Source organism: Phocoena sinus, chromosome 1 (assembly GCF_008692025.1).
Source record: "Phocoena sinus isolate mPhoSin1 chromosome 1, mPhoSin1.pri, whole genome shotgun sequence".
Taxonomy (NCBI): Eukaryota; Metazoa; Chordata; class Mammalia; order Artiodactyla; family Phocoenidae; genus Phocoena; species Phocoena sinus.
Genome location: NC_045763.1, coordinates 149,711,649 through 149,737,427, shown reverse-complemented (window position 1 = coordinate 149,737,427; position 25,779 = coordinate 149,711,649). Strand labels below are relative to the sequence as shown.

Genomic DNA, 25,779 nt, shown 5'->3' with positions numbered 1-25,779 from the left:
ATTTATCACAACATAGCAGACATTCTGCCCTCATGATAGAGAACTTTTTTAACATCACAAAAATCCACAGTGGAAAAAAATTAAATTACATGGGTCTGCACAGAGGAATAAAGGGAAATGTTCAGCTTGATCGTCTTAGCAACCAGGATGGAAACATCTGCATGCAGTGACTAACGTTTATCAGGTGCCAGCCTAGCTGCAGGTTACAAATCTGCGGGGCAAGTCTTAGCATAAGCATTTCTAGCCAGGGAAGGGAGGATCAGAGACGTTTAAACGACTTGATCACGGTTGTAGAGCTAATAGATGGTGGTGTTTTGTTTCCAATTCACAGATGTCTGAATCTGGATCCAGAATTTCTCTCCCCTCTCACCCTACCTCTTATCGGACCTCGAAGTGAACATGGCAGAAAACAGGAGCCCTTATGCACCATATCTTAAGCTCAGAAGCCAGTATGTTTATACACTCATGACATCACCTTCTGACAAGAAATGATTATACTGTAATTATAAAAATCATTGTGAGGCCCAGGTGTTTGGGGCCATGATTCTGGACTCTTCTCTGGCGGTCGAATGTCCCAGTGCCTAACACAGACCTTATCACACTGCAAAACACAGACACAGTCGTGTTTCCTGCAGATCAAGGGGACCCGTGGTTACTCACATTGACAGATTCTTTGCCATTAAACTTGACTCGGATCCTTGGCTCCTGAATGACATCCAGGTTGAAGCCTGTGACGGTCAGGGGTGTGTGGCCACTGGGAACAAGCAGAGTCTGGGTTAGGTGAAAAACCCTCTCAAACCGCTACCGCTTGTCCCCCTAGGATCCTCACAGGAGCTGCACTTTGGCAGAAGGGATTAGGTTGTACGGCAGCTGGGTGTATCCCCGCCCGCTCTGCCTCACCTGGCGATACTCCACTCGGGCTCAATGCGCTGCACCCGGGGGTCATCTATGTACTCGAACTGCAGGTTGTTGTCTACACGGGCTCGGTCGACACTCACAGAGACAGGGACGGGCCCCAGCCCATTGGATGACGGGGGTGAGACACACACGATCTCATTCATTGATCGCCTACAGGGAGACCGCAGGAGGGTTGTGAGCAAAGGCATGGGCAAGAGGCCCAGCCTCTGGCCTGAGAAGGGGTTTTACCCGGTTGGGGGGTATGGCCCAGGAATGTTCTTCTGTCCTTTCGTACTCTAGACTGGGGAACATCCCTTAGCAGTGTGTATCAGTGCTTCTTTTTACCTGAGATCCCACTCCAGATGGACCAGGGAGGGAGCCAACTGGAGAAGGGGATTAGAGAAGGTGGGGCAGGGGCAGGGCTCCTTGGGCTTTGGGGGAACTCCTCTTTTCTGGATTTTTCTAGACCATGACTATTTAGCCAGTGCTTAGTGTCTGGTCAGTCAGTTAATAAATTGAGCACCTACTATGCAGAGAAGCAAATATACAGTCCTTGCCCTCAGGCAGCTTATGGTCCAGGGAGGAGATTTACTGGGCAAGTTGGGTTCTCATCCAGGGATCCTTTCAGAATTCTCTCTAGATTCTCTACATACCCTGCGCTTCATCAGAATATCTGACAAATAGTAGGTGTTCAATTTTTAGCACATAAGAGATGCCCTGAGGATGAGTCTGTGCTTGCAGAGGACAGAGGCCATGCAATCGCCATGTTTCTCAAGTCACCGTGGTGGGGACATAATGAATGCTTGATCCTGGTGGTGACTGAGAGCTCCTGGGAACCTCCCTCATCAGCAGCTCTTATGGTCCTCTCACTTCTAAATATCTGTAGAAGTATTTAGCCCCGGTGATACTCGCGATACAAATTGACTAGTGGTATGTATTCCTTACAGTGACTGGAATGGTGTTTGGGCCCAGGAGATGATGGGGCAGGCACATATGTGAACATGCACAGGAACATGTATGCACAAGCCTCACGTGTACAGTCTCCTAGGGCTCCTTCGAGCCCATCTCACCCATAGAACTCGCAGGTCTGGTTGCCCAGGTAAACAGCCACGCTGCTCCCAGCCCCGAGGTAATGGCCCGTGATGGTCACCATGGTGCCTCCGGACTCTGGCCCTCGGATGGGGCTGAGTGACAACACGGAAGGGTTCTTTGGGAGGAAGCAGAGAAATGATCACAGCTCAGGTTTTACCCAAAGGGAGAAACCCAGGCTAGATTTAAAGACAGAAGGAGGGACTGTGTCCACGCTCAGAGTGAACCCTTTCTAATCCCAAACACTCTTTGCCTACCCTGGAGCTCAGACCCTTTCTAAGAAGAGGCTCCAGGCATATCCAGGGAAGGCAGAAGGGCCGTGTTTTGCAATTAATTAACTCCCCTGGGAGTCTTATGCTCATAACACTGTTGGGAAGGCAGAGATGACACTGACTAATCTATCAATTAGTTTGCAAATTGAGAACAATTTGAAAATGCTTCTCTATCTGGAGCGCATACTGATTTTTTGGGCACAAAATCGATAGGGCTGAATAAAGGATCCCTGCCTGGATTGGGCCACCAAGAGGATCCATTAATGGCCCACGCTTGTGTCCTTCCGTCCCTCCCTAAGCAAGAGAAGGGCACAACAGGTGCAGAGACCTGTCAGTAAATGTTAGATGCGTCTTCCCTGACCTTCACCAGGAGGATGGCCCATCGTTGGCTGCGATTTTCTAGTAAGCTCACTAAATTGTAAAATTAAGCCCGAAGCCTAAAAGAAATGTCATCTGGCCTAAAATGCATCAGAAAGAAATTGCTCCTGCCTAGCCGGCAGCGGAGTAGAGTGGAAAGTGCATTTAACTGAGCACCTACACAGGCATGAACTCTAGTCTGCATTAGTCACTCACTAGTGATGGGCCCTGAAGCAAGTTTCTGGATCACTCTGGGCTTTTGTTCCCTCCTCTGTCAAGACAGGAGAGTGGGCTACATGATCTGTAAAGCCCTCCCAGCTCTGACACTCTACAGCTCTCTCCATCCAGTCTTTCTGGGTTTGCTTCTCACACGAGACCCTGTCTGTCCTGCACAGGAGATGGGGTAGGTGGGCTGCAGATATAGGCCATGGTACCCTCCCATCTGAGAGAAGACTGGTACAAGGAAAGGTGGAGATGCTGAGATAAGAAGGCAGAGACTGGAAAACCTAAAACAAGAAGTAAAGTGCTTTAGAGAGAAGAGAATTTTGTGGTCAAATAAATTTTCAATACTCTGAGCAAGGCTGGTTTGACCCCCTCCGCTGGTGTTAACACTTTTCAGTGAAGAACTTGATGCGGCAATGTTGCCTAGGTGTCAGAAAAGGGACTTTGGAGCCCCAGAAGCAGGTTGTTCAGCACGAGAAAATAAAGCCTTTGTGAGTCCACCATCTGTTGCTTGGGCGGGAAGAAGTGTTTCCAGGGCTGAGTGTGTGCATATGTGTGTGTGACCACACCAACACACAGAGCAGCTCACTCGTACATCCCACTCCCATGGCCCTGCACACAGACCTGCGTTCCTGCAGGACTCCAAATGGCTCCTCTAAACTCCCACTTACAATATCCTTGGCAGAAAACAAAGCGTGTGGATAAATATAGACCTTTATAATTAGGTCCCTCAGATGATCTGTCCTCATTAGGCTGGAATTAGACAGAGATATCACATTGGTGGGACAAAGGGCAGCCCCTCCCCACCGTGTGTCTAGGATCCACTTTCTAAGAAAGGCCTGATTTTGCTTATTTAGAACTCTGACCTGTGGCTCTCTGGGACGCCAAAGTCTCCAAAGTGCTGTTGGTCATGCACTTGACCCACCCAGGAAAGACAGGCTTTCCCTTTTCTGGTCTCCTACTCCATCTGCGAGAAGCCTAGAGGCGCCGGCCTAGGAGAGGGGTGGGTGGGACTTTCTTGGGAGAAGCCTGGAGGAAAATGTGCCCTTGCTAGAAGCCTGTAGCTCAGCACTAGACCCAATACTCACCACAAACGTGTACTGTTGATGGGATTTGGTCATGAACTCTGGCTTACACTCGCCAATGCACAGGCGCACGGGCCCAGAGGTGGTCCCCACAAGGGCATGGCCCATCTCACAAACGATCCTGAGGAGAGAGCAAACCTTTCCATGAGAGACTTGGGGAGAGCTGCATCCCTGCCCCAGCTTGCTCACCCCGTCACAGTCACAGTGAATGACTCATCACAGTCTTACAATAGTGCTGGACCAAGACTCAGCTTGCTCAACCATGTGGCTGTGTGACCTTGGGTAAAGTACTTTCCCTCTCTGGGCTTTAGTCTCTCATTGGTACAGTGAGAGGTTGGATGAGCTCAACTCTAAAGCCCTTGAAACGCTATGCTGCCTATTTCTATGAGCAAGCCTGTAGTCCCCGGTGCCTAGTGCAGGGCTTGGCATTGGGTATCAACCCAATATTTGTGGAATAAACCGAATGTTCAACAGAGAGATCTAGGGGCAGTAATTTAGTGCTCCTTCCTGTGTGACAAGCCAACACTGCAACACTCCCGAGAAGAGGGAGTGAGGACTGATTTGCCAAGCTGATTTTTCAATTGTGGTTTGTTTCCTGCAGTGAGGGAACAGATAATCTGGTGAGATAGTGGAGCTCCCAGCTGAATGGGAGGAGTGGCATCCAGTGGCAGCAGGCGAGGGGGTGGGAGGTGGATGAGTTCATTAGGACAGCAATCGACACTGGACTCCCATTTAATCAAGGGCTGAGCTCATGGAGCTGGTGGGCGAGGCGGTGAACCAGCCCTGGGGTTGGAAGTCATGTCTCACATCAACAGGAGAGCTGGAGAACGATGGCGGCGGGGTGGGGGGTGGGGGGGCTGGGGGCGGGGGGAGGGAGGGGGGAGGCACTCTCTCTCGTGATGTGCAGCTTGATACCCCCACTGAGGGCTTCCCTGGAACCTGAGATAAGTTACAACAAGCACATTTACAGACGGGTTGCCTTAGCCACAGCAGACTCTAGAAAGAGTGGGCAGCTGGAGGATATGGGAGGGACTGAAGAAATCAGATTCTTGGGGGGATCTCTTGCCTGGAATTTTAAGGCATGGGATGGGTGGGAAAGGGCTCCACCAGGCTCAGCAAAAGGGAACCCAGGGGAGAGATGGAAGGCTTTTCTTTCCTTCCCAATGCCATTTAAGAGTTCAGTCTGAGCAGTCTGGTGCCCTTGGTAGGTTGGTTTGGTGGGGAGTCAGAACAACAGACCCCTCCCCACTAATCCCCAGCATTATCCAGGCACGGTGGGGAAGACAACTTCTCTAGGAAGGAAGGTAACTAAACAGAGCTTTCATTTTGATGTAATAAAACTTGCATTAAACGAATACATGGCGTGCTCACACACACGGCATGCCACTGATCTCCAGCTCCTTCCTAACAGTTAATCCCAAATAAGTACTTTCACTCCCGGTGAATATTTACTTTACATACAATGACTGTCTTATTACGTTTAGCATATTAGGCTCGACAAGAAAGTACTGAGTGCATGTCAAAGGACGTTCTCCTTTCCCTTTCTCTGTGAATAAATTAATTATGAACCCACAGTAAAGATGATAGTGATGATCAATTAGTATTTTACACGTAAGCGTCTCCTTAAACCTCATTAGCGGAGCATTTGAGAAGCTTAATTTAAGGTACTGCGTGGGGTTATTTCCATGCTGCTACCTGCTTGGAGTAACAAGTCTCCCATCCTGCTTCCTGGGCCCCAGCACCTGTTCCCGTTTGGGGTCCCTGTCATCCTGTCACATGGCTCCGGGCTCTCAAGGAGCATCAGAGGATTACCGACTCTCTACTGGGGGTATGGGGTGTGAAGAAGAGGAGGCAGCAGATAAGTCTCTTTCTCTCTCTTCTAATCAGTGCTTTCTTGTCCCTCACTCACCCCCCTTGGCCACTGTGCTGGAGCCACCCTCGAGAAGAAAAGCAGAAGCAAATCATGGCAGGCTTGAAGTCATGGAAAGAGGAAACATAAGAACACGTGAAGGTCATAGGCATATTTGCTCCTCCTGGGGCCTGTCTAGGAGAAGAGAAGGCTAGAATGGCCTGTTCAGCTGTCTGGGGCGTCTTGGCACACTGTCTTTTCTAGAACATTTTCTTGTTCAGGGTTTGTGGCCCAAAAACGAGCTTTGCACGTCAAGCACGTGGGAGAAGAGGGTGGATGGGAGATGGCACTGCCCAAGTGTCCAAGGCTGAATGCCTGCAGTTGGCTCTCAGTGTCCCGCTTGGAAGGGTATGATGCAGGGGCCGAGGCTGCAGGGAGGGCCTAGAGCTGGACCATGGGTTCCCTTCCTTGGCACTGCAGCTGACTCCTTTCCCTGCTGGTGGAATGAGGTTCTACTTCATCCAGTGAGTGGGAGAGGAGAAGCAGTCAGCGGTGGACCGTAGAATGGTCTGGGTTGCTAAGTCTAAGAGCTGGGTGAGAGTCCTGAGGACTCAGACCATGTTGTGGAAGAACTCTAATGGCCTCTAACTCTTCTTCCTTTTTATTCCTGGGACCCAGTGCTCGCAGCGAAGGATGGAGAGGCCTCCTTGAGTGTATTTGTTATTGGCATTTGTTCTCTGAGCTCAAGGAGATAGAGGGTTAAAGGAAGAAGCAAGGGCAGCTATAGGGAGTGGAGAGGGTTATATTGAGGAATGAGGGTCAGGCCAAAGCAGATTCTGTACCTCAACAATAAACAAGAGCTACAATTTGTCGAGCTGTGTGTGGCAGGCACTGGCCCATATAGGATCTCGTGTCATCCTCAGGCATCCTACAGCGTGGGTCTTCTCCATTTTTACAGACAAGGAAGCCAAGGCTCAGAGGTGCTAAGTGACTCATCTGTGGCCATAGTGCTGGGAAGTGGCAGAGCCACGATTCAAATCCAGGTCAGCCTGGCTGCAAAGCTCATGCCTTGGACCGTTCCACTCTACTGCCCCTAGAATCAGTGGAATCTTCTGTGTCTCTTGTGGAAGGGACAGGATGGACATGGTGGCTGTGCTGGGGTGGAGGTGACGTGGCTGTGGGGGGGGCTGGGGCGGGAGGAGGGGGAGGTGGGGTAGACCTGGATGGGTTCCTAAGGCTCTGAGGAACCTGCGCTCCCTCCCTCCCTGGTTGGAGATGACCACAGGCAGCGGTGTGGCCACCACTTCCTCCTTTAGGCTTTACAGGTCATCAAAGTTCCTGTGGTTTGACTTCTGGGGGCCTCCTGCCTCTTCTCGGTGTCCCTGGTAGCTTTAGGCTCCCTGTGTATTATCAGGAGACAACAGCTGGGGATGCCTAAAGTTTCTCCTTGTAAAATGAGAAGTTAGACTAACGTGCCATAGGAACGTAAGGAAATATTGTTCTATTCAATATCTTTGAATATCAAATGCATACACTCACCCAGGGCCCTAGGGAAGAAAGTTCCAAGAAAAACTGGAAGTGAGGATACAAAAGGAGCCTGGGGAGGTGAATGGTTGCCAGGGGTCCCTAGCAGGGCCAGTGATCACCCTAGAAAACCAGCCCCATCATCTCCTCAGGCGCGGGGCAGGCAGGAGGCAGCAGGGCACATTCCTCACCTTGCCTGCACGCAGCCCTGGTTTCCAGCCGTGTCAGGCTCATTATTGAGAGTCTGTTAACATCATTAAAGCCTCCATCGTGGGCAGTGAGCAACAGGCACAATCATTATAGATATCTGTGAGAGATGAATTTGGCTAAATGGACCCAGTGCAGAGTCCTGGGCACGGGCAGGATTAGCGGGCACAGTCATGACTCACCATATGCTTGTGCCATGCCATCTATCACTCAGCAATTAGGTTAATGTTGGTTAAAGGGCCCCCGCTTAGTCTCTTGCAATCAGTGCCCTACAGGTCTGTGGAGGGCCGGATGATTCCATCACAGGACGTTTCCTGGGTGATGAGATGCAGGTTGAGGCTGCAGCTCAGCCCTGCCTGGGACAGGGGCTCTGTATGAGATGGACTCAGCTTGGGTCCTCAGACCCCCCTCCCTCTCATCTGCTGCACCTACGAAGTCAGCCATGTCCTGACGGATGTTATATGCTTGTGCTCCCCACCCCAAGGAGGCACACTCACGGGGAGAAAGGCACCATCTTTGCCAATCTATGGGAGGTGGTGCGGTGTGAGGCGAGGGCACCAGGCTGGGTGCCAGGAGCTCGGCTATTGATGAGCTATGTGATTTTGGGCAAGTCTCTTTGCTCCCTGATCCTCAAATGTCTCATCTGGAAATGGGTATGTAGAAATGGACCTCTACGATCACTTCTGTGGCCCTAGGATGTCAGAAGCAATATGGAATCTGCAACTCCCACCATTAGAAAGCTTATCGGTGGGACTAATGTGAATCCAGAGGTTCCTGTCCATCAGGAGGAGTCAAGCCACCCAATGTTGAAGCTAAATAACTAGTAGAGAGTTATTTAGTCTTCACGTTTTCATCTCACTGAATTCTCTCCCAAAACCCATGCAATAGGAATCATGATTTCCATTGGGCCAATGAAGATTAGAGAGACCAAACAGTTTGCTAAGGCCTCAGGGCTGGCAGGTAAAGGAGGCAGGATTTAGAAGACCCTTGGGTCCCAATTCTCATGAGATTTCCATGTCCAGCTGCCCAAGAATTTATACTTCTCTATTCAAAACCTTACCCTTCAGTCCCCTGTGAACCCTTTCCTTTGGAGTCCTGTGGCATCTCACCAAGTTGGAGACTTGACCTGTGTCCAGTGGCCCAAGGCAGCTCCTTGAGGCCAAAGGTGCGTCTGGGGTCAGTGTGACTGAGAGTCTAGCTGGGTGTGGCAGGGTGCTGGGCTCTGTAAAGCCATCTGACCTTGACGAGCCCAACAGCTCTCCCCTTCTCTTCTGGCTCAGAAGCGCTACTTATATCATTTCCCCCTTTCCTCTTCCTCATGTCTTTCCTGTAGACCCAGCCAGTCTTCCCTCCATGATTCACTCCTTGAAGGGACAAGGCAGTCAGTGAGGGTTCAGGTCTGCAGGATCTGAATGTCTGCAGGGTCAGGCAGCTCTTTCTTCTCCCCTGCTGGATGTGCCCAAAGTCGGGGAACTCACCCCTCTGACTCCGACCCTGCCCTGGCCACACTGGAATCATGGCCCCTGACCCAGAAGGCCACAGGCTGACGGATAATGGAATTTGCAGGCCACTCTTACCCAGAAGTCCTGCCCCATGGCTGTTAGGGAACGGAAAGAGGCCTGAACCAAAAGTTAGGAGACTTGACCTCCAACTCTGCCATGGCCACTTATGCACTGAGTGAGTGGGGGAAGTCATTTCACTTCCCAAGTCTTTTACTCTCTCCTACTTTGTAAAACCGTGATAGCAATGTCTACCTCCCAGAGTCCTTACCAATTAAAAGCAAGAGAATGGATGAGAAAGAGTAAGTGCTGATGAAAGATGAAGTGTCATTTTTACGGTTGCCAGTGCCACTTTTCTGGTTGTTACTAAAGGCTGGCTCTGGGGAGGCTGCGAGGGGTGGAGCTAAAGGAGAGGAGCCCTGTTCACGGGCATGCTCCCAGTACCCCCTGCAGAGCTGTGTGCCCAGTGGAACCAGGGTGACTTGACCCAACTTTACATGATAAATCATGCAGAAGGATCTGGCTACTCTCCTCCCTTTCTCCATAGGAGGGGAAGCATCACTCCTTCTGCCCTCCCACCCCCAGCATCCCCCTAGCTTCATGCCCACCTCCTGCCCACCAATTTCACAGCAGCCGCCACTGCCAAATGAACACCCCAAATTGGAACATATGTCACTTCTGGGGCCCCGTTCGCCTGTCCACCGCTACATGCCTATTTTCTAATTTCCAGCTGACATTTCCCTTAGTGAAATAAATGAATTTGCTCTGGCGGAGGCCCTGCTCAGATTAAGCTGCTGTCAGAGCCCCTCAAGCCAAACAAATTGTTGCCTGCAGCCCACCAGGCGGGATGCATTCCAATGGGGGCTATGGCGGGAGGGGCGGGGGGAAGCAAGGAGGTGCAGAATGGACTGGCTGGGAAAGTGGCTCAGTTAGCCAGTGGGCAGGAGAAGACCAACAGCACGAGAGCATTGCACCGGGAGCCCTGAGGCCAGAGGAGCCAGGGAATTGGGAATCAAAAAGAGTAGGATATTCTAAGAGTGGAGGTGGGCTAGGAGAGGGCCCTGGGAAGGCTTCAGGGAGTGGGGTCCATGGGACGAGGGACATAGGAGATGGAGGGAGAGGGGAGAGTCCCCCCCACAAGCTCCGGGGTGGGGAAGAGGGTGGGCCAGAGTGGACTGGACTCACTGCTCAGCGATGATATAATCCCCCGGCAGGGGCGTGCAGGGCACCCCAGCCACCTGCACGTGGTGGGCGATCTCGGAGAAGTCCAGGCCCAGGTTCACGCCATGGATGGTCACTCGGGTCCCTCCTTCAGGGGGTCCGGACACCGTCAAAATCTGCGGGAGGGAAATGGGGTGAGCAAAGCTGGTCGGTCACAGGAGTAGGGGCAGTGGCACCCATTCCCTCCCCACCTGGAATCTGGGGGGAACTGGGTGTGTTTTCTCCACTTTTCAACTTATCTAGGATCCCGACATTGTCATGGTGTACCTATTTCATCGGTTCTTAGGACATCCATCCAATGATTCATTCATTCATCCACTTATGAAAAAGAAAGAAATTATAAGAGAGTACTGGCTCAAGGCAGTACTTTTTTTTTTTTTTTTTTTTTGCGGTATGCGGGCCTCTCACTGCTGTGGCCTCTCCCGTTGTGGAGCACAGGCTCCAGACGCGCAGGCTCAGCGGGTGCATGGGCCCAGCCGCTCTGCGGCATGTGGGATCTTCCCCGACCGGGGCACGAACCCGCGTCCCCTGCATCGGCAGGCGGACTCTCAACTACTGCGCCACCAGGGAAGCCCTCAAGGCAGTACTTTAATTCACTAGCCTGATTGTGATCAAGTCACAGAATCTCTCCGAACCTCATTTCTTCTTAGTTGGTAGGAAGGATAATCATCTCTAACCAACCTCTCCCTGGAAGCTCCCGAATGGAGGGTGTCTGGGAGCATTCTGTAAACTTGAAAGGGCTTTGTCGTTGTGACCACGCTATGATTTGCCACTCCTGGGGGCTAGCCTCTGTAGAGTTTACAATGATGAATAGAATAGGAAATCTGCCCTCAAGGAACCTAGTGGTCAAGGAGGAGGAGATAAGGGAGCCATAAATAATGCTGATGCAGGGTACACAGTGATAAGGTGAAGGAAGAGCTGTGGGAGCTCAGAGCAGTTCCAGATTAGGGACTGCTGTGGGGGATGACCAAAGATGGAAAGTATATTTGACATTGTTCTGCAAAAAAAAAAAAAAATCCTGTGACACGTGCTAGTACCAAAGAGAAATAGCTTTCTGAGTTTCCAAATTTTGCTGGCTTCCCAGCAGCAAGTATCGTTTATTTATTCATTTCTTAATTCAGTCACCAAATGCCGGCTGCCTGATTTTGTTTTGACCCAACAGGAAAAGGAACTGCGGAATCAGGCAGCTCTAAGGTATAAATTTCTGTCTGGGAATGGATCAGGCTCCAGGAAAAATGCAGCTCTTCAGGATCCAACAGATCCCAGGGAATAAGCTCCTATTTCGAGGTCCATAGTTATCCAAAGCAGGAGGAAATTAGACATGAACCCAACTGAAGGCAGGAGCATGGAATTTCAGAACTGGAAGGAGATACGGGGTGTCTTATTCTAAGATCATCATACAACATGTATACAAGGTTTTAAAAAAGTCCAGGACTCTTTTCACTACACCATTAGAAGGGCAAGAAGGGAGGGAGAGAGGGAAGGAGGGCTGCTCAAGGCCAAGAGTCCACCAGAATCTTCCAGATACGGCCTCTGGGCAGAGATTGGAGGTGAGTACAGGCGAAAATGCTATCGAAGGCTCTGGAGACTCTTCCCCGCTCCTGTCTCCAGCAAAGGGGCACTGCTCTCTTCCAGTAATGTAAGCACCATGAAGGCGGCCGCCAACTTGGCCACGAATGCCCACGTGATAGCAGACACGGAAGAGATGATGGAGGGGATGAGGCCCCGGGACAGGCCTCCTCCCTCACTGCCCACTGACTCCTGGGCTCTTGTGCATTGGCTGCACAGCCAGGTCAGACTCCCACTCAGACCTCCTGATCTCCCACCCTCTTCTGCAGACCTTAGATGGTACAGCCTCCTTCCCTCCTTCAGGCCCAAGCTGGGAACTATCTTATCCGGGGGCCCATTTCACCCAAGTCACCTTGTCTGTGGCTCTGACTCCCTTCTCTGGGAAGAAAATATCCCACCTTATGAATAAAAATAAACAAGATTCATGAGACGAATCAAGGGAGGGGACGGCGGTTCTCAGAGGCATCTTTGTGCACTGGGCCTTGGCGGGTCGGGGGAGGCAGGACAATTTGGAGAGAAAGGAGCTGGCATGAGGAACCAGTAGCCCCATAGCTTTTCTGTCCCTGAGGGTTCTAAAAACAACTGACACTAGATCTTGGCTGTTACCCTCTCCCCTGGTGCCACTTCCTCAGGTCCCCAGGCCTCTTGGGCTCTGGGAGATGGATATTCGTAATGAGGAACAGGAAAGGGGTGGCCTCCATGCCCCTGCAGGAGAGATTCAGGAGGAAGGAAGTAGCTTTGAGCAAATCTAAGCACCTGGTTCTCCTCTGATCACTTGGAATGAACATCACTGGTCCCCCTCCCCTCCTCCAGCCACCTGGATGCCAGGAACCCACCTACTGAAAACCCTGACAGAACTGCGGTGATCAGCTTGCTCTCTTTCTTCCACTTTTATTTTATTTATTTTTATTTATTTTTTTTTGCGGTACGCGGGCCTCTCACTGTTGTGGCCTCTCCGATTGCGGAGCACAGGCTCCGGACGCGCAGGCTCAGCAGCCACGGCTCACGGGCCCAGCCGCTCCGCGGCATGTGGGATCTTCCCGAACCGGGGCACGAACCCGTGTCCCCTGCATCAGCAGGCGGACTCTCAACCACTGCGCCACCAGGGAAGTCCCTCCACTTTTATTTTTAAAAATACATTCTCTTGATCACTGCGGTTAATTACAAGCTTTAAGAAAAACTGAAATGAGATCTTTCTGGAAAGTCTAAAAATATTTCCGTCTTGCAGGTAGCATGCGGGGATTGTACTGGGGATATTCAGTGGAGTTGGCAGGCCCATGGGGCAGCCTCCTCCTGCTGGGAAGTCTCTGCAGTGTCCCCTTCTGACATTCGAGGGTCTGTGGCAGAGACGCAGTCATGGCACTTGGGGGCTGCAGCGTTCATTTGTTAGCACAGAGCTGCCCAGAAACATAAACCAGCTTATACTGTTTAGAGAAGGAGGACTTACAAAAATATTAATATATGCAAGCATTATAATCTTGGCATGAAGACACATGTCAAAGAGATGGGTCCAGCTAACAGCTGGGAGAATTAGCATCCTCATGGGTCACTGGAAAGCGCCTGGGTAATAGTGGGTCCATGTGGATCTTCCCCATACAGCACACACACTGTGCTGTGCTACCAGCACCTGGGGAGGTGGTGAAGGAGTTTGGGGCTCAAAGCACTCAGCAGCCACCATGCCCTGGGGCTTACACGGGACGTAGTTTCCTCTTTCTTGCTTAAGACAAAACTGATGTATAAAAGTCTGGATTCCAAAACAGAGATGAGGTGGTGAGCACTTGATTTGCAAGAGGATTCCCAAGGTCTCCATTACTGATGCCTTCTAAACCTATATCGCTGGCTCAGACCTCTCTCTTGAGCTCCATAGCCATATATCTAATTGCTACTGGACATCTCGACTTCCACACGTATGTCCCTCAGGCACCTCAAATTTCACCATGTCTAGAAACGAACTCTTAATTTTCCCTCCTTCCAGCCCCAACCTGATTATCCTCCCAGATCCTTTCTCAAGGTTAATGGAACCACCGTGCACCCAGCCAGGAATCTTGCAAGCATCTTTGACTGCTTCCTTTCCCTCTCCTACCATGTATAATAAATATAGGGACCATTGGTTCTTACCCCAGGTGTCTTATTTTTTTTTTAAGATTTAATTAATTAATTAATTTTTTGGTTGCATTGGGTCTTTGTTGCTGTGTGTGGGCTTTCTCTAGTTGTGGTGAACAGGGGCTACTCTTCGTTGCGGTGCTCAGGCTTTTCATTGTGGTGGCTTCTCTTGTTGCGGAGCATGGGCTCTAGGTGCGTGGGCTTCAGTAGTTGTGGCACGCGGGCTCAGTAGTTGTGGCACACGGGCTCAGTAGTTGTGGCATGCGGGCTCAGTAGTTGTGGCTCATGGGCTCTAGAGCGCAGGCTCAGTAGGTGAAGCGCATGGGCTTAGTTGCTCCACAGCACATGGGGAACCCGTGTCCCCGGCATTGGCAGGCGGATTCTTATCCACTGTGCCACGAGGGAAGTCTCCCAGGTGTCTTTTCAATCTGTGCCCCACTCTGGTTCCAGCGTAGGTGATAAGCAGGGCTGCATCACCTCTCACCCACACTAACTGCAAGGGCCTTTCTATTCCTCCATGAGATCTGACTTCTTCACATGGCCAGGTGGGCTTCATTAACACATACCTGCTCTGATTACTAGTCACTTGCTCTAAAGGCCTTCAATGGCTCTGACCACTGTCCCTAATTCCTGGCCTGGTCCTCCACATTCTGATGTTTGTTACTTCTTCAGCCACATCTGCCTGCCGTCTTATACTATATCCACCATGTGCTACCCAGATCCCAGCAGTTCCTATATACACAACACACTTTAAAGATCTGTGCCTTTGCCTGTGTCATTTGTTCTCCCCCAGCTTAAAAATCAGAGAGAGTCGAGGTGGAGGTCTGGGCTCAGCGTGCAAAGGAATAGAGGGAGGAGTCCTGTGTGACACACCCCCTGCCACCTGAGGGCTTCCAGGTGACTGTGAGGATGAGTATCAGGGTCTACCAAAGCCCTGCCTGTGTGGTGGTAAAATCCAAGGCACACTGCTTTCCTCATTTCTCCCCAAGAATTGAGGAGAGCCTCTAGAAGGGAGGCTTGAAGGAAAAGAATTTATCCTCCAGAGAGGGAGTGAATAGGATTCTTCAGTTACCGCTTCGTACCAGGCAGTGCTCTACCCTGAAGACAGCCTCCAAGGCTCTCTCTTGAAAGCGGTGTTAGATTGCAGGGCACCCAGTGTGGCACCCAGAAAACTTGGTTTTCTTGGGGGCCAAGTCTGTCCTCTCCACGTGGGTCTATAAGGAGGCAAGTCGGTGGAGTCCCATACTACTGCTTGCAGAACTCCCAGGAAGGCCTTTCAGCTCTGGAAGGAGTTGTGGGGCCATAGGGGAGGGGAGAGCTAACCTCCCGCAGAGATGGGGGTGAAAGGGCAGGCTGCAGTTACAGACGTTCCCCCACAGACAGAGGGGAAACCAAGATACGGCCAGGATGACAGCCAGATCCTCACGTCTCTGCTTCTCGTTTTAGATGGTCCTCGGGCTGCTGGCTGCTCTGTGGTGTGGAAGGGAGACCTTCTGATGCTTGGGCAGTGTCTGTAGCAGGAAGAGAGTAAGCTCTCGAGTGAGACAGACTTGAATTTGAATTCCAGCTCTGATACTTATGAGCTAGGTGACCTTCAGTCTCAGTGTCCTTATCAGAAAACAGATAACAATGCTTGCCTCACAGGGATGTTGTGAAGGTGAAAGAAGACATTTGGAAAGTCCCTAATATGATGGTGGTTTCGAAGTAGGAAATAGGTCTTGATAATTGGCAGTTTCCTTCCTTGTGTTCCCCCTGCACCTGTTCCTTCCTAGATCACAAAAACATGCGATGGTGGTGTTGGAGGGAGCTTAGAGGTGATGGGGATCTTCCTATTTATCTGGAAGGAGGACACCTGGTCCAGGGAACTCATAACATAGATGGTGGATGGTGGGGTGACCCAGGACAGAGAGAGTCACTCGTGGATTGACTGGAGAAAACCTGAGCTTGGACGGGGAGTGGCCGTGATGCCCAGGGCAGGGTCTCAGCGTTGGTGGCTTCTGGGCTCCGCACAGAAGCATATTCTGAACCAGACATCACCCTTTCACCCAGAATAAATTTGGGAGGACATTGGCTGTGTCTAAAATCATCTTCATTCCTCCCTCCCTCCCTCCCTTCTTGCCACTTCTTTGCCCTCAGCTATTAGCCATTCTGGGATAAGGCGCAGCATTTCCCAGTGAACTCAATGGATTCTTTCAGGAAAGTAATTCTGAATGAGACGGCCATGCAAACAAATGGTTTGACAGTTTGGGGTGTGTGTGAGTGTGTAGTAGGGGTGTGGAGAGAGGGGGAAGGGAGCTGAAAACCTGTGAAATCAGCTGGGAAGATCTTTCGATATGGCCGAATTTCAGCCCCATGTTTTTCAGCACATACTGTGGACCTGAAATCTATTTACATTCTCCTCTGTGGACCTCAGAAGGGAGAGCCAGAAGCAGGGGATGAGGGAGAGAAGAGCCCAGAAGCAGCTGCTGAGTTGGGGTGCAGGGGGTGTCTGAGGGTCTCCCCTAGGCTCTGTGCTGACTCTCTCTGTGTGCTCCCCCTTGCCCCCTCCCAGACCTCCGGTTCCCCTCTCTCATGTACTATGCAGGCTCCCAGGGGGAGATGGGGGTCCCCATGGCTATAGTGGGTAACGCCCATGTGCATTTGACCTGTGGTTCCCTCTGCTGGTCAAGCATGACGCTGACAAATGCTTACCCTTCCTGCAAGGGAATATTTAGTAGCCCCTTTGCCTACACCCCAAGACAGCAACAGCCACCGGACTGTAATTGCGTCTTTTCTCAAGAAGGCACTAATTATGTGGGGATAGGGACCTTGCTTTCTCTTAGTAACCTGATACATAGCACACTGCCTGGGACACAGCAGCTGTCAAGAAATATCTCCAGTTCTCTATTCCTGGGAAAAGCTGGTCTCAAGAGGATTCTAGTACAAACTGTGTTCTTGAATGACCACTGTAAGAATGGAGATGCCTACGTGTCACTTGGGAGTGATGCAGTATTTTCACATCGGAAGCATTAAGAAGTTCTTCCTGCAATCTCTCTTATTTTAATTTAAGCCAGTTTCTGCTGTGATTCCTCATCGAATGGAGGACTCAACAGCTGCCTCCTCATCAAACCTCTTTCAGATACTGAAGACAGCAATTAAGTCGCCTCTGGTCTGCGCTTCTGCAATTCTGTTAGCCTTTTGTTGGAAGCTCTTGTTTTCCAGGTCCTTTGATCATTTCAGATGCTTTCCTTTGGACCCTTGGTTATCCATGCATCCTCTGAGAGTGTAGGGACCCCAAGCAGGCTTGTGGCTTGAGCAAAGTTCTGCGGATTTGCAGCAAACGAGGTCTGAGCCAACCATTTCACTTAGCGCATCCCACACGCCCTCAGCCAGGCTGGCCCTGGGCAAATCCCAGAGGGAGGGAAAGCCCTTATCTTTCCCAAGTGCTTTTTTTCACTACCTGGAGTTCCTTCCCCCATTTTAGTCACCTTACACTCTACTATTGTCTCTTCCCTAATGAACCTTTTATTTGCATTTAATGGGACATTAAGTTGTTATTACCTTAAGAGTATTGGCTTTTTAACTGGTTGTAGAATTAAAAGTTTGTCTATTCGCAGGATTCAGAAGGGAAATGTGGGAAACACGTTAGCACAGAGGGCTCAGTCCAGCAGCCCCTAAGCCCTGTCCCAGAAGCAGTCACAGACCGCACCCAGGTAGAGGTGGCTGGTCCCAGTCCAGGCCATGTCCCTGATCTGGTCACCTTAAGCTCGGGTGAATAGGCCAGTAGGATGTGGGATGAGGCTGGCACGTGCTGATGGGAGGGAACTAACCAGGAGACTCTTATCTCCTGCTGGGTCCTCTCAAAGACGCCTGGAGCCCCTGATTTGGGGAGCCGCTTCCCCATCTCCTCAGACCTCACCTGTCAGCAGCAGCACAGCCCAACTGAGCCTGACTCACGCCTGAGCATCCCAGCCAAACCTGTATTCCTGCCAGACTGTGTCATGTTTGTTTTCCACCGTGGGTGCCTTGACCTGGAAAACAGCCACCGTGATGCTGCACTCGTCCTGATTCTTGCAGCCGCTAATTGAACAGTTCGGAGGGAACTGTGCCACAAAGCCGTCCAAGGGCGAGAGCAGATGCAGTGATTAATTACAGCTGGGGAGCTCCGAAGGGCTGCACCAGGGAGCAGAGTGGGAGGTGCTGGAGGCCCAGGGGCTTGGCAGCCTCGGGAGTGCCATTCCTGAATTCAGACAGAGCCTTGGAGAGATGGAGTTGGGGCCTCCTACAGGTTAGATGTTTAAGGGGTCAAAGGAGAACCCCTTCATGGTAGGAGCCTCATGAAGCCCGGCTCCCATCCTAGAGACCCTGTCTTCCTCTGCTTATATCTCCTGCCTGATGGATGTGATGGCAGAGAAGACAGAAATGGGCACTGGCTCCAGGTTACTGAAGAATCTGATAATGATGCCTACCATTTTCTTTTCATTTATTAAGTACTTATCACGAGCCAGGTATTGTGCCAAGGGCCTTATATATTTTATCTCATTTAGGGCTCACAACAAACAAAATGAGAATAGTAGTATTCTCATTTTACAGATGGGGAATAGTGTCCCTGAGAGGTTAAGTAACTTGCTCAACGTTACACTGTGAGTGGTCTATCTAACCCGTGCCTCAAGCCTCCATACCACAATGCCTGAGTTACTATCCTTCTGCCTGGGACAGCCCCGAGATCATCAGCCATGAGAACTCATGCTCCAGCCTGCCTGTGGGCCCCTCTGCGTAGGTCCCGCAGCCCCGCTCCCATGTCTAAGGTCATGCTTGCTGCTTTCCAAGGAGCCCTGGAGTTGGCTTTGCTGGGACCACCATCTCTCCGAACTTCTCAGCTTCCACCCTCCCTCCTCTCTGGCCCTGCCCCTGTGAATGCCCACACTCCCCTTGGCCTTGCCGCTGGGTCATCTCTCCCTGTGCATTCCAGTCTCCCCAAATGATGCTCAGGGTGGGGATTATGGCTTGCTTCCCATCTCTGCAGCAGGCTTGATGAAGAGCTTGGTGCCTGCACTATTTCCTCCTCCAGCCCTGTGGATTGAGAGTTCTATTTGTCTAAATGAGCCCAGGAAAGAGATAAAGGATGCTCTATGGGCCAAACATGGGAGTTCTAGAGTCAAGTAGCTGAAGGTTAACTCCTAGTTCTAAAACTCACTAGCAGTGTGACATTAAGAAAGGTATCACACTTCATAGTGCCTTGGTTTCCTCGTCTGTAAAGTGGGACTAATGATAATAGCTTCCACCTCATAAAAGTTGTTGTAAAGTCTAAATGAGATAATATACATGAGGTGCTAAGTTAGCAGTGCTAGGTGCCAGGTAAGCATTCAGTGAACGTTATCTATCATTTTTTCTAATTACTATTTTATGATTAAGAAATCTGGACAGAAGCCAGGTCAGCTGAGGTCAAGAGGAAAAGTGGCTTCATTTTTATAAGGATCCCAGGCGGGTGGAGCCTCTGGGTATTGCTCTTGGTGGGGCTCCGGGCAGGGGCAGAGAGCCGACCTGCGGAGGGGAAGTGCCGGGTGTGGAGGTTGCCCAGCATGGTTTTGGCTGCCTCTTGGACGGGCCTGTGCAGCTCTTGCCATGTCTCCAGCCGGCTGTCAGCACCCTAGGCTGTGTTCTTAAGAGGAGATGGGAGAGACTGACGTTAGATCCTCCCAGAGCAGCCAAGGGAGGGGGGGTCCCAGAGTAGTCGCCCCAGGGTGAGGTATCCCCAACTGATGGTCACGCTTTGTCTGAAAAGCTCCTGTGTCTGAGACTGGGATCGAGAGGGCTCTGCCCTGAGCATCCCCCTAATCGGGACAGGCCAGCGAGGACAATTGTGGGTATGTAGACAGCTAATCCTCCCCTGACTAATCCAGTTACTCCTTTCCTGTTGCTTAGAGTTTTCCTGACTTTAGAGCAGTGATGCCAACTTTGTGCCTGCAAATTTTGATCTCAGCCTGGCTCCCAAAGGCACCTGGATGCTGGATCCAAGATGGCAAACTGTCACATTCTTTTCCAACTCGGTGTGTGTGTGGATGTGTGTGTGGGTGTGAGCGCGCAAGCACATGTGCACGAGAGCAAGTATGAACACACTCTTCACGGCAGGCTAGAGCCCAGTTGACGAGCCCTGCAGGAATCTACAGCATCGGCAACACCAGCTCTCCTACCCGGCATGAATCCTTGCTGGCTCTGTCTTAGCTGATAGCACATTCAAAACCTAATTGTTATCTCAGCAGAGTAACTCCATTATTCATCCTGACACCATCCCCCGTTAGCTGTTTGTTGCAGTGATGTTATATTAATGAGCCCGGCAAATAAATGAACGGGAGATCAGAGGGCCGACTTGTTTCTCAGGAAAGCTGGCTGACTTATTATTTATTTGTTGGGAACTTCGCAGTGAGTCGCTCTGGCCCTGGGCAGGTGGCTCCCGGCTTTTCCTGCCGAGATTCGGTGCAGTCTTATGGATAAATACTTGTAAGCGTCCGGCTTTCCAAACAGTTTCACAAATCCATTTGCATCTGAGAGGATCCAGGAAAAGAATCTACTTGAAAATATTTGGTATACACACTACTATATATAAAATAGATAACTAATAAGGACCTACTGCATAGCACAGGGAACTCTACTCAATACTCTGTAATGGCCCGTATGGGAAAAGACTCTAAAAAAAGGAGCGGATGTATGTATTGTTGTACACCTGAGATTAACACAATGTTGTAAATCAACTCTACCCCAGTAAAAATTAAAAAAAAAAAAATTGGGGCAAACAAGAGCAAGGGATCATCTCAAACTACCATCGCATCAACGATTATTTATGCTTGATTTTGGAGGGCAGTGTTGGCGGTTTTCTACAATTGGTTTTCTTTCCTGGTTACATGTAATTAAGAGAATGTTAAACGGAATCAGTATTCCCTAAACATGGACAAGTGAGGTGTGGGGGAAGTTACTGAAGTTAAATTTATACAGTAAAAGCTACAAGGTGGTCCTAGGTCCCAGTACTCCTAGGACCTGGCAACAGTGTGCTCTTACTGCACATTGCGTTAGGGGACGTCAGAAACACACAGGAGCGTTTCTTGGTAGCCAAAGGGTGTAGGTTCCTGGTCACTCCCTGAGGACCCCTACACTGAGTATTCGTCCCTTGCATCCCAAGACTGGCTTTGCCTTTACTGCACCCTGATCTCCGTTCTCACCTGCAGGCATGAACCACCTGGGCCTCATCCTCTGGGCTCTCCCATCAGGCTGAGATGCTTGTGAGAGTAACTTTCACTGTAACCATCGCCCCATTGATAGACACACCCGGAAACCAACCAAACCGAGTCTGATAGCTTTAAGAAACACGTGAAATTAAAGTAACACATCCCCTGGACAGGCAAGAAGTGATTGCCCTAAGCTCAAAAGTGCCCCCAAATGCTCTTCCATTTTTCTCCCCCACTCATAGGAATAAGTGTGGACTTAATTATCTTTAGGAAGACAGGTGACGGTTATTTTCGGACTTGAAAGAGTAGCCAATGTTCTCAGTTTGTCTGGCACCTCCTGAGACCTTCCAAGGGGATTCAGATCCTGGGCACAGATGTTCTGGGGGTGGGGTGAGGTGGGAAAGTGTATAGCCAGGGAGTACTTCTCCATCTGTCTGACCAAGAGAAGCAGCACCAAGTGGTGGAGCAAGTCTGTATTCTGGAGTCAGAAGGGTCTGGTTCTGAACTTGTTTTGTCACCAACCAGATGTGCAACTTTGGCCAAATTACTTACTCCCCTAAGCACCGTTTCCCCAGCTCTAATAGCCATCTTGCAGGATTGCAGGGAGGAGTAGGTATGTGGAATACATGGGTTCTGACACAGAGTAGTGTCTTGTTAAAGAAAAGCTGTTATTATTAAGGCTCCCAGAACTAAGAATATGGCTTGTCTGTTCATGTCCTTGGCCTGAGGTTGGTGTCCTTATCAGGTGTGGAGGCCTTGGTCCCTGTTACAGTTCTCTTTCCTAATAGAAGACAGCTGCGAAGGGTGTAGATTAGAAATCTCTGTCCGAGGCCCTTTGGAAGAAACAGAGCCGCCTGCAGGGCAATCAAGTTCCAGCCTCTTCCAGATGGCCAATGTTCAGGGATAGGCTGGTTGCATCCCCCTGCCGCCCCACTCAGGACTAATCTATCCACGTGATAACTTCCAATCTTAGCACAGTGCAGGGCATAGAGCAGTCACTCATTACATGAATATTTAATGGATGAATCAGTTCCTTAGAACCATGGCATCTCCTCCTTTTGCTCAGAATGTTCTTTTGTGGGTTGAATTTTATCCCCCACAAATTCATATATTGAATCCCTAACTCCCATTACCTCAGAATACGACCTTATTTGCAGATAGGGTCCTTATAGAGATAATCAAGTTAAAATGAGGTCATTAGTGTGGGCCCTAATCAAATATGACTGGCATTCTTATTTAAAAAAATTAATTGGCGACAGACATGCACACAGGGAGAACACCATGTGGACACGAAGGCTTAGACTGGGGAGCTGCTTCCACAAGCCAAGGAACACCGAAGATTGCCCCAAACCACCAGAAGCCAAGAGAAAGGCATGGAACAGATTCTCCTCACAGCCCTCAGAATGAACCAACCCTCTGATACCTGGATGTTAGACGTCTGGCCCTCAGAACTGTGAGAAAGTAAGTTTCTGTTGTTTACGCCCTCCGTGGTGCTTTGTAACTGCAAACCTAGCAGACCAATACACTCACTTTGAGTGGAGACCTCTTTCGCGCGAGCTCCAAAGCCCCTTGGTCCTTTCTAAATTTCTTTTCCCAAGAACATGTTTGATCTCTTTCCCCTTTCTGCTGGATGCTGCCCACTCACAGTTTCTTGGGAATTGTTTTCTCTGGGTTTTCCTTTCTCTCTAGGGGATGGCTCCTAACATCCCCCACTTTGATGTCACAGCAGGTCCTGAAGCACATGCTGGGAAGGACAGAAACATGGCTTCCTGGCATCTCACAGGCTTTCCAAACCTCTGCACGTTGTCTCCTGAACTGGGGGTTGAACAGGTGACAAGTGCACAGACACCCGGGATGACAGCTGGAATGGGAGCAGCCTGGGATGCCTCCCACAGGGGACAGCATCATTATCACACCAAGGGCTGGCTGAGAAGCAGCAGACGGTGAATCCTGAGGGGGTCCTAACCTGAAGTTGATGCAAACTGGGAAATTCAATCTGCTGTAAGACTTGTCCTACATGGAGCTGCCATAAGAGATGGGTCTCTAGGGGAGGAATTGGTTGCTATGGAGACAGCTGGGTTAGCAGGGGTTAAGAAAGAACACAGCTGTTCATCCAACTGAGCTTGAGCTCACTCCTTTTCCTAAAGCAGAATTCCTTTGAGGTCATCTCATTGATTTCCCTGCCCCTGGGCAGGACAGCACCATTCCAGTCCCTACTGGTTTCCAGCACTGGACATTCCGCTGCTCCCAGTAGCTGTCATGGGCCATCAGAGAATCCTCCTCTTCTCCCTCAGGAAAGATCTTTGTAGTCAATGGCTTCTGTTTGCACGTGGGCATGCACTGAGCGGGCTACACATTTTGCAGATAAGGAAGGGCCAGAGACAAGAGGGAGGTATGTATAAAAGGGCACAGAGCTCATAGAATTCCCTGTCCCCAGGCAGGACAGCACCATTCCAGAAAAATAAGATCTATGCCAACATCAAGGAATTAACCAAGAAAACTGAGGTAAAGAAAATGAGTTGATTCTTCTTAAAAGTTACTTTTAACAAATTATACATTTTTGGTAACAAATGCCATAGAAATGAGGTTGTCTTCTTCTCAGCGCATCCCACGGAGAGGTGCCTGAGGTTGATTCTTCCCGTAACTGGTGGTTAACTTTGATCACTCAGTTAAGAAACCTTAACCCTTTAACCACTGTCTACCAGGTTTCTTCACTGTAAAGGGTATATGAAAGTATACTGAACTATTTTTCTTGTTGTAATTAATACATATCTTGTGGGGAGATAGCTTGAGGCTATATAAATATCCTATTTCTCATCATACTTTCACTTGCTAATTTTAGCATTCATTGGCCATTCTTGCCTGAAACAATTATTACTGTGAATTTTGCCAAATGGTGATTTTCTATTTCCCTAAGTCCTTCTACACTTATGAGCTGGAGTTCTAGTATAAAGAGGAGCTTCCTCTCTCCCGCATTAGTTATTAACTTATTATATCAATAAGGACCATAGATTCTTGTATTATTCTCTTGAGTATAGTCCATTAGTATCATAATTTATTTTCTTGCTTACATTGCCCCAGATTTGGCCACTAGGGCCAAATCAAGTTGGCTCCTGTGTCCTTTGGACATGCACCCTACAGTTTTTCTGGTGTTCCTTGACAAAACTATATAACCTGAATTTAATCATGAGGAAACATCAGACAAATCCCTGAGGGACGTTCTACAAAGTAATGGTCCCGTGCTCTTCCACAGTATCAAGGTCATGAAAGACAAAGACTGAGGATTATAGCACTGAGCAGCTGTGACAATGGAATGCCACATGTGATCCTGGATTGGAGCCTGGACCAGAAAAAGGACATCAGTGAGATGACTGGCAAATGTGAATAAGACATGTATATTAGATGGCTTTATTCTATCACTGTTAATTTCCTGATTTTGATCATTGTACTGTGGTTATGTAAGATGTTAATTTTGGAGAATCTGGGTGAAGGGTATATGAAAGTTCTTTGTACTACTTTTGTACCTTTTTACAAGTCTGAAATTATTTCAAACATGAAAAGTTAAAAAAGTGAAAAATGACTTTTATAAGGAGAGGAGGATAGATTGGGGGTGGGAGGTGCAGGATGAAAGTGAATAAAACATCCCAGCCCTGTCTCCTCCAGCTCACATGTGCTGTCCAGAATGCTGTCCCCCGAGTGTCTGGAGACACGGTGTGGGTCTCTCTCCCAAGATACTCTTTCTTTCTCCACAGCCTCTACTTGAAAAACACCAAGAGGAGACCCAACTGCTCAGGGCCTCCAACTCCTGCTGCTATGTTCCCTGGGAAAATCAATTACAGCCTAATTACCTCAGGGGGTTAATTAGCATCTGTAGCCCGGGTGTCCTCTGCGAACAGAGCAGCCTGTCAGTCCTCGGTCAGCGAGCAGGGGTGGCGGAGGCAGAGGTTTCTCAGGGAGAAGCCTGCCTCCTGGCTGGGCTGGGGACCCTGCCAGTCAGAGAGGAGACAGGGCTGGGGCAGCAGCCGGTTGCTGGAAGTGAGAGGGGCTGATGGAAGCAAGTCCTTGCCTAAACGCCCCTGTACCAGAGGTGCAGAGGCAGCAGCAAGAAGAATTACAGAACAGAGCAAGTTCTCAAGGCAGCTGTTGCTGGAAATCGCTAGAATCAGGGAGAAGGCATGGAGCCCTGAGCTGCTCAGGGAGCTAGCTGTCTGAGGGCAGGGAAAGGGACAGTGCATCTGCTCAGGGAAGAGGTAGAAAAGGAGCAGCCCCTTCTGCTTTTTTTTTTTTTTTTTTTAATTTTTTGGCCAAACTGCATGGCTTGTGGGATCTTAGTTCCCTGACTAGGGATCGAACCAGTGAAAGCCCGAGTCTTAACCACTGAACCACCAGGGAATTACCCCCTCCTATTTCCTTAAACGTGCAAATAACAGTGGTACTTGCCCTGGCCGATATTCCTAGTCACCATAAGGAACATGCAATTCGTTTCAAAGCACAGGTGACCGTCGGTGAATAGGGAGCACCGGAGGGTGGTGAGCACATATTGCAACCGAAGTTAAATACAACTATTCCTCTCCCCAGCCATTCAGACTCCAAGCAGCTGCATGTTCATTCACATTACCTATTCATCTTCCTTTGCAATTGACTATTCAGGAAACATTTTTTCCAGGGTCGCTAATTACCTAT

The 25,779-nt window shown here is 49.8% G+C and overlaps 1 protein-coding gene across 1 annotated transcript in view; it reads right to left on the bottom strand.

Annotated features, from left to right (window-relative positions):
* Nucleotides 1–25,779, bottom strand: part of PLXNA2 (plexin A2) — a 221,125-nt gene that overhangs the window by 32,984 nt on the left and 162,362 nt on the right. Inside the window, 5 exon segments of the mRNA XM_032634123.1 lie at nucleotides 661–754; nucleotides 901–1,068; nucleotides 1,968–2,104; nucleotides 3,926–4,043; nucleotides 10,187–10,338. Of these exon segments, the coding sequence (XP_032490014.1) occupies nucleotides 661–754; nucleotides 901–1,068; nucleotides 1,968–2,104; nucleotides 3,926–4,043; nucleotides 10,187–10,338 (669 nt within the window).